We start from the raw sequence: 10134 nt of genomic DNA, 5'->3' as shown, positions 1-10134 counted from the left end.
TTTTTCTTCCATCTCAACCTTCTCGAGCATAAACTTGTCCACGATCAACTTCCAAGGAGTATCTGACTGAACGCCATAGGAAAATAAATCCTCTTGCACCTTCCTCTTCTTGTTGGAGAACTCTTCTTCATTCTTAATCTTCAACTGCCTTTGAAGTTCTTCATCCTCATTGTTGATGATTTGATACTTGTTCTTCCAAGCATCCCTTTCTCGTTGCGCTTTGGTCAAAGCAATCTTCAACTCCTCTACATCAGTCATGAAGATATAGGTAGGTTCTTTGTCAGCTAAAGGCAGAGGCTCTTGGCGAGGATAAGGCATTTTCAAGCTGATGACCCTATCTTGCACCCATTTAAGGTAAGGTTCTAAAGAGACACAATTTGTCTTCCCTAAAACTTTCTTTTCTAGCTTATGAACATGGAACCAAGCATGCACAATCTTCTCTTTGAGCGCTTTGCAATCTTCACATTCCTTAAAGAATAAACCCTCCAAGTGAATATTCTTTGGCTTATCTCTCATTGGATAACCGAGTTGATGACGAGCTAGGATTGAGTTGTAACCGATGCTTCTTTTGTACCAAGAAGAGGTACATTAGAAAATCCTCCACAACTATCAATGATACTAACTCCACCATAGTCACGACTATACCAAACAATATCTGAATGTGTGAGCGACATAATCTTCTGTGACCATAAAAGACCATCCTTAAGATCCCAAAAAGCATGAGACCTTGGTAAGTGAGAAATAAACCACTTGTACAACATAGGCACGTAACATGTAATCATTCCACCACTATAAGAATTCCTCATATAAACAAAATGATAGGCATTGGCAAGCAAAGTATGAACTAGATTTCCTATTAAGAAGATCTTGATGGCATCCATGGCAACGAATTCATCAAAACTAGGAAATAGGAACAATCCATAGATAAGTAGATCAAAAACAGCCTCAAACGCATCCACACTCCTCATTTTAGCAAAATACTGAGCTTTGTTCATTAGAAACTTAGTTGTCAAACCAAGCATTTTTCCTTTTGTGGTCATGTGATCCCTGATCTCTGACATTTTCACGTGAGTAGCCTTTTCAATGTCTTGATCTTTGGGATCTTCCTCCAAACCAGAAAATGGAGCTTGACTAGAAATAGGAACACCAATCAAATGAGAGTATTCTTCAAGTGTTGGTATAAGCTGATAGTCGGGAAAAGTGAAACAGTGATACACGGGATCATAAAACTGAATCAAAGTAGAAAGAAGTCCATATGCCATGTTGATCTTCAAAAGAGAGAGCAAATGTCCATATCTTTTTCCGAAAGCCTCTGTGTCAACAACCAAAGATCCCAATCTCCTTAGGTCTTCTAACTTAGGAATCTTGAAAGTGTACTTTTAAGTCTTTTTCCTTCCAAAATCCATGATAAATTTAATGTTTGCAACAAAAGTTCCTAAGTTCCTTGAAAACTTTGTTAAAAAAATGATGTTTATGATGCATGGATGCATGAATGCACAAACACACAAACAAGGCTAACACACAAATAGGGTTCAAAGGATCGACGTTGCGAGCATGAGGCCATGGGTCTAACCATCCCAAATTTACTATGGGTTTATTTTGTACCTGTACCAAGGGTTCTACAAAGGTTCCAAAAAATCATTGACCCATCTTTCGGATATTATCAACATGCCAATTACTCGGGATTTAATAATATTCTAAAGAGAATCTCATTTGAGTGTAGTATCGCGTATCAACTATTTCGGATTTACACCTTCATAGTCATCGTACTACATCCTAAAGACCAAGTGGGGTAAAGGGGATTACTAAGGTCCTCAACTTCTCAGGTTACCCAAATCAATATACTATGTGTTTTCACAATTGCTTGATCAACAATACTAATTGTAAAGGGAACCTCCACATGAGTGGTGGATTCTCAAGTCAGCTTGTTCGAGATTAAACTCCCTATAAGCCTTCTTGACTATACCACATCCTATCTTATTTATGTACACTCAAGTTCGGGTTAGGACTTACCTCACCACACAATGGATCACCCAAAACAAAGATCCAAACAAACAAGGAAAACAACTAATAATAACAACACAAATATAATCAAAATAGGCTTAACCCTCTTTCAATGTCTCCCCAGTGAAGTCGCCATTTCTGTCATGGTGAGAATCAGATATCAAGCTATTGTATTAACTTGAATCACAAAACATTAAATGTTCACCACATAACTTTAATTTATCCAAGGGAAGGGGAAAAGATCGAATAAAACCCTAATTATGCAATGTAAAAACAATGCGAAGAGATCTAAAGTTCGGGGGTTGGTTATACTAAGGGAAGGTATTAGCATCCTCAGTATCTATAGTATCCTATAGGAACCTTTTGAAAGTATTTGTGTTATGTTATTATTTGTTTTCTATTATTTGGAAATGTTTTGTTGGGAAGGACCTAAAGGTTTTTATTAAGTTTGCTCATCAAAACTTCACGGTCATGTGCCTATGTATCCTTATAAGGATGGAATCAGAGCAACCGTAGTTCACCTAATTAAGGGTGAAAGAACACTTGGTAGTGATCAAGGTTCCAAAGGGGGGAGTAAGTGTTCATAATAAACATACTTACAAGAGTTATAAACTCTTACTTAAATCTAAGTTGAAAGTAAGAATGACTCTAACAAGGTCAAAGGGAAACTAGGGATTGCTAAACTACCTATGACATTATGTCAATAAAGAGGTCTTTCCCATGGATTTAGGCAAAAAGATAATCAAAATATAAGAAAGATGAAGATTTTCAAGCATGACATCAACAAATATAAGCACATGATAAAGAAGATGTTCAAGCCTGACATCAACAAAGATACACAAATGGCAAATAAGATGTTCAAGCATGACATCAACAAGGATAAACAAATATGAAGAATATGTTCAAACATTACATCCACAAAGATAAGCAAATGAAGAATATGTTCATACATGACATCAACAAATATAAGCACATGATAAAGAAGATGTTCAAGCATGACATCAACAAAGATAAACAAATGGTAAAGAAGATGTTCAAGCATGACATCAACAATGACAAACAAGGATGAAGAAGATGTTAAAACATGACATCCACAAATATAATCAAATGAAGAAGATGTTCAAGCATGACATTAACAAATATATGGAATCATGATCATAATAATATCAAGCATGGTATGTAAACATATATGTACAACATGTGAACATGAACAAATATAAAATAACATCAATCAAATATGTATAAAGTTAACATGAATATGAATGACATGGATATATCATCATGAAGAAACAAAAATGAATGACATAACAAAACATGAACATGCATATGGATGTCATAATAAGTATGAATGAACATGTGTATGCATGAAGTAAGACATGGTTCGGACATAACATCAAATTAATCATGAAAACAATTTAAGGTATTAAAGACATGCATGTTAAGGTTAAATATGACCACAAACAAAGGTTCAACATCATACAAAAAGTTTGAACATGTAAGCATACAAGTCATACAAAGACATGTTATTACAAGTTTAAAGCATTTGTAAACACATAAACAAAGACAAACACAAGGTAACACATGCATACAAAGGTTCAACAAGACATGAAATAATGATATGTGAATCATGCATAAATGGCAAAATAATCACACAAAAAATCATGGCATATTAACAAAAGTTTAAAGCACATAAACATGTAAACATACATTAAACTAAGTCAAAATTAGGTTAAAAACCAGGAGGTGCATATTAACAACATCAAAAAAAGTTCATATATGATTCACATCATTCATACAAGTCATGGTGATCAAGAAAAATTAAAGTATCAACCAAAGAAAGTCATTTGAAACCCTAAAACAATCCTAAAAAGGTACTAACTTTATATAAGTATAAGTATGTGAAAAATAAATCAATTCTGGACTTTCTTTATACCATCATAAAATAGACAAAATTATGAACACATAGCAAAAAGAGTGGGTCAAAAAGGCTTAGGGATCATCAAATTATGAGCATTTGAAGTTATGAAAAATAACAAAAATAAATAGGCAAAAAAACAATGAATAAAAATGGGCCTGGGGCAAACAGGATTTGAACCCCATGCCTCTTGCACACACGAAGCCTTATCACACACTTTAACCACTAGGGCAATGATACATCCAATAAACAACACGTAAACACTAATATACATAATAAAAAGGTTCAAGAAATTGGAAAATGGCACCAACTCATCATCTTCTTCCTTGTGTTCTTGCATGTTTCTTTTCATTTTTTTTCTTCAAACTTTCAATAACCATAACTCTCTCAATTTTACATGAAATTAAAAACCGTAAAAACCTAAATTGCTCTATTTTTTGCAAGGAATCTAATGGTATCATTATATCATCCTAAAACTTAATGTACAAAGTATGTCAAGGCAAAAACCAAAACTGCATTTTTAATTTTCTAACAATAAAATCTCAATGCATGAGCATGGTATAATGCATACAGTAGCAAACATACAAAAAATACACTATGTAATACATTTTGATTTCAATAAATATCTAAGAATGATGCATGCACAAGAGTTTTAAAGTGTGAGTGATTACCTATTGGATAAAGTCCAATGCTTCTTCTTAGCTATTACAGAGATAAGAGAGAGATTCTATCAACCTTGTTGATCCTTGAAGATAGTGTTTGAACAATGAGAATGGCCAGAAACAACTTGTATTATCTCACACAAATGTTCTTGAAAAGTGAATAAGTAAAATGGTGAATGATAAAATAGAGGCTGCAGAACTTGTTCAAGTGATTAAACAAGCTCTAAATTATGTCTAGAGATGATTTGTGGTGTTTGTTTGGAAGATAAACGTGAAGAATAAGTTTGAATAGAGAACTTGCAAAAATAGTGTGTTTTTGCAAATTCTAATGGAATGGGAGTTTGATGAAGTGTTGATGGGTTATTGTTATGTGTTTTGAGGCTTAAGGGATCCCTCTATTTATAGGAAAAGAGTGAGGGTTGGAATTGGTTAGAAATAAAAGTTGTGAAGTCATGGTTTTGGTTGAGAATGAATGAGAAGTTTGCATGAATAGTTGAGTTTCAAGGAGTTTGTCATATTTCCCTAGCCTCTACAAGGTTGCTTCTAATCTCTTAAGATTGTTTGTGATCTTTAGGGACAAGTTTCAAGGGTGAAAGAGTGAGTTATTGACATAAATCTTGCTTTATCAAAGTAGTAATGTGACCTTTTGCAAATTCACCCATAAATGGTATAATGCAATGGGCAAAACCTCAACTCCTTATGTAATGCACTTAGTATTCATATAAACATATGATTATGGAGAGATTTATACACAAGAGGACCTGCAATCAAGACATTTTCACATTTGAAATGGTTTTCCTCCAAAATTCATCATGAACATGACTTGAAATTCAAGTTTGGAACCCTAACTTCCCATTTTCGAAACTCATAGCTCATGCATGGGAAAAAAATGTACTTGTACTTTTTTAAAATCCCCAGACATGCTCTACAACTTTCATGTCTTGAGTGTTTTCTGAGTCAAAGTGTATCATGATGAAAACTGGCTGTAAAGTTTGTCACTTTTTAGGGATCAAAGCTGACTTGAATTTTTTTTTAAGTGTTTCAACTTGAGACACGAACTTTATAGCGTCATAACTCAAAATCCTTGCATTTTAGGGAATCAACCCTCTAGGACAAAGTTTAAGTATGGAACAAGAGATTTCATTTAAGCTTTGGAGCAAAGAAAATGGCTGCTCGGATTGGAAGTTATGGCTTGAGAAAGTAGTGCACTTGAACATGAAATTTGGATACTGGGTGAAATTTTCAATGTTTTCAAGATTGCCCTTTTTGCAAGTAACCTTATTTATCTTTATTTTTCTTGATCAAATTCATCAATTAAGCATATAATCATGAAATTTAACTTGAGAAGTTCATATTTGATCATAAATCTCAAAAATCAAAGGTTTGACTTTGTAGTGCATTGATTGTGTATCAGATGAATTTGAATTTCTTGATCTTCAATGAATTCAAACTCTTGAGCCAATTGAACATCATGGACGGGCGCTAAGATGTACTTTAGTGTGTGGAGTGATGTCTCAAGGCTTGAGATCATGTCTTGATCAAAATTCTCAGATGAAATTGAATGTTGTTGAGAAACCCTAATTAGTGTACCAGATGAAAGTGAAGCTTGATGCACTTGTGATTAGGCCAAAATACCCTTATTTGTTGATGGAGAGAGATCTCTTGAGTGTATGAGAACTTGATTTATTGATTATCAATCCAAAACTTTGACCGATCAATCCTTTGAGCTCTTTGAGGGAAACCCTAATTCACATATGAAACAAACCAATCATATCTTGATCTTGAGGTTAGCTATGCATGAATGATGTCTAGGATGAAAATGATTATGAAATCTAGGGGTAAAATTTGGGGTGCGACAGTTGCCCCTATTTAAATAACTTTTCCAGATGGCATGAGTGATGATAATACTCATTAAATCAGGGTGAAAGGTATTTAAATATAGAAATAACCAGAAATTTTGCCCTTAGATGCAATGGCATGCTATGCTATGGACAAACAAAATCTCTTTTTGGTATTTTTTTTCTTCAGATGGGAATATGATGCAAAATGCAATGAATTCTAGCATGATAATTTATGATGAATGATGAATATGATATGTAGAAAAGGATGGAGATAAAGTATAATGTTAATGACCACGAGCAACAACTCACTGGGGATAACATGTACTGGGAAAAAACAAACTGGGGAATATTCAAAGCAGTTGATCACCAGATTCAGGCATGATCGGATGACACTGAGAATAACAAGAAATAGACACACTCGAAATAAGTGATGTATCACCAGGTTCAGGCATGGTCGGATGACACTAAGAATAGCAAGCTAGAAGTATTCAAAGTGATTGATCAACAGGTTCAAGCATGACCGGTTGACACTAAAAATAGCAAACTGGAAGTATTCAAAGTGATTGATCAACAGGTTCAAGCATGACCGGTTGACACTAAAAATAGCAAACTGGAAGTATTCAAATTGATAGATCAACAGTGTAGCGGGGATTTTGTTATCTTATGGTTTATTGATTAAACCAAAAGTAAACATACAATTTGAGTCGCCACCGCACATTTATTTGTCCAAAGGAAAGGGTAAAAAGCGAACAAAAGCCAAGTAAGAAGTTTTATCAAATCAAAAACTAATAAAAATGTCAGAGATCTAGGTAAGGGGGTTGGTTATGAAATGGGAAGGTTTTATGCACCCAAAATGAGACAGCCTATGTCCCATTAGTGAAATTCTAAAATAAAATACAGAAAATTAAAAAATTTTAAATAACAAGACTGAATTAATTAAAATATACTACTTCACATATATATGCTTCAAATATGTTTTACATAAATTTTGACACCGTTAAGACTAGTGGCCTTGCCATATAGATAAAACTTAAAATAAAAGTACATGAAGAAATCAAAAGAAAACTTAACAGAAGGACCTCCTAAGTCCAACAGGACTGGCACTTATACTGACTGTATATAACGATGTGATAAACGTTTGACAAAACGCTAGTAACCTTCAGCCTTGACATTATCGTAATCTGTCACTCCATAGCCTTCCCTCCTAAATGATCTAGCTCGTCGCCTGATCGTCATAGATCAATCCAAAGATGCAAGACAAAAAGAATACAGGGCTAAGATTTACCTATAAGTTTAAAAGTGGGAATAGGATGTAAAATAGTAATATATATATATATATATATATATGACAACCACAATTATTCGAACAAGCGTATCTTTATCCCATATTTACCTATACTCTATAAATGTTTATTCTAATGCATCCCTGAACTATATGCTGACTCAGGCCACTAAACGCTGTCAAGGATACCTATTCCATTTACCAAGATCAGATATCACAAGACCACATGCCACCAACGTACTCCCAATTACCAAGAGCTATGCCACCTAACTTCACATGGAGTCCAGGTGTTATAAGTCGATTGTCCCTAAGGATTCAGGCCAAGACCCTCGTCTTGCCTAGCATGCATAAATAATAATCCCCGTCGGGATTGTAGGCGACTGATCAACCTCGTACGTCCCGTACCGCATGGCAATGGACTTACACATTCCTCAATGCAGGTCTATATGATCACTCAACCATCTTGTAGCAACTCTCAACCATAAGTATTTAGTTAATATTTGGGAAATGTCGTATCAACCTTTCAGGTCATAGTTATTATCTAATTACTTCGGTTGAGTGCCAAATCCATTAAATGTCTTGTCTATTTCTCCTTGGCGTGATCCTTATCTCTATATAACCAGTTCAGTTTATACAGTGAATAATGTATGGTTGACTTCCCAGGTAAGAGAGGTGGACCGTAAAGGACATGGTCAACCAAGTCTTTTCCTTAGCCAGAACCCAACCGAATACAACTACTCAATGTATCCAACTTCCCTTATTTCATTGGGGATCTAACACTTAATATCTAATCAATGTTATTGTTTCTCTCCTTAATAGATCATTTTCTTAGTCTATCAATCATAATCATTCAAGTATAAATAAAATAAACAATTAGACAATTAATCAAACAATGTAAGCACAATACAACCTCAAATTGTCATAGATCATTCTTATGATAAATAATTAAGGTCGGCATAACCTCGCTTAGTGATTTGGGAAAATTATTATTCGAGAATAGGTTCTCCTTACTTATTTATCGCTAGTAGGGCTTGGGTCACCACTACACACATATATATTAAGCTATTTTACGCTAACTGTCCCAATGTATACGAGACATTGCCCCCACCTTTTGTTGTTGATCGTTGTTGAAAGTCCACGAGCATTTTCTCTGATGTTTGCCCATAACCTAATTTACGATAACCGTTGAATTGTACGAAATTTATAAAATAATTAGAATATAATTTACGGTTAAATAAACATAATCCCGTTACAAATTAAAATATTTATTTATTTAAAATATTTAATAATAACCTCCACTATATTTAAATCGTTATTAAATTCAAGTATAAATTAGACTATACTCCAGTTTGGATTTGTTTGTTTTAGTAAATTATCAAGAGTGTATTCCTAATAACATTTTAATTTTATAATAATACTTGGGCATTATAACGACTTAAAATGGTAAAATTTATCTTGGACTTTATAAGTTTAATATCTCGACGTCTGAACGGAAATTTAAATCGAAATCTTAAAATAACCTTTATATAAATAACATAATTAAAATAATTAAATTATAACGGCTTACCGGTTACTTATGAAAATGATTTGAGCAGAACTTTGACGTATCAAACTCCTTTAAGACTTTAGAAGAACTTTGACCCCAAAATAACTCTAAAAACTACAAACCGACACCGTGAAAACTTTGACCACTAAAACTAATATTTCTATATGAAGAAACTAGAGAAAGAAGGAAATAAAGAGGTAAGAAAGATGATTTGTGAATGAATGAATGAAAATGGGGTGAGAAAGACCCCTATTTATACTAGTTATAAGATATTAAAATAATGTAAATTTATCTTCTTTTGCCCATACTTTCTAACTTTTCAACTCTTGCTAGTAAATATGTCTTTATCAAATATTTACAAGTCTTGCATGAATAGTTTTATAGGTGTTCTAATATGACTTTGTGAAAATAGTTGGTGAGAAATGTATGGAAGTTTGATTTTCTACTATTTTATGACATATGATCATGTAGAATATTAATAGAAAAATAAAATATATTTCTTTTATAAAATGAAATGATAAGTATAATAATAATAATAATAACAAGGATAATTATTTAATACACTTATTAACTTAAGGTTATTTTATTTACTATATATATATTTTTTTTAAGATTAGTTTGTAGAGTAAAATAGTGATATTCAAATCAAATAACATAATAACAAAACAATAAAAGTAATAATAATAAAAATAATATGGATAATTAATTAAATTAAAATTTAAGTATTTAAATGACTAATTTCAAATTTTAGTTTGTAAAATAAAACGATGATATTCAAATTGAATAATAATATTAATAATAAAATAAAGAGTAATTAGTTGATAAATAAATTATTATAGCTGCTAGTTTCAATGTTTAGTTTGTAATAATTAGCGATGTTAAAA

At 32.8% G+C, this 10134-nt stretch overlaps 1 protein-coding gene across 1 annotated transcript; it reads right to left on the bottom strand.

The window, feature by feature from the left end:
- Positions 1-539: 539 nt before the first annotated feature.
- Positions 540-1262, bottom strand: LOC127137128 (uncharacterized). Its single transcript, XM_051063612.1, has one exon. The coding sequence runs from the start codon at positions 1260-1262 to the stop codon at positions 540-542; it is 723 nt and encodes a 240-aa protein (XP_050919569.1).
- Between the last annotated feature and the right edge of the window lie 8872 nt (positions 1263-10134).

This window comes from Lathyrus oleraceus, chromosome 4 (assembly GCF_024323335.1).
Source record: "Lathyrus oleraceus cultivar Zhongwan6 chromosome 4, CAAS_Psat_ZW6_1.0, whole genome shotgun sequence".
In the NCBI taxonomy this organism is placed as follows: domain Eukaryota; kingdom Viridiplantae; phylum Streptophyta; class Magnoliopsida; order Fabales; family Fabaceae; genus Lathyrus; species Lathyrus oleraceus.
This window is presented reverse-complemented; position numbering and strand designations above follow the sequence as displayed.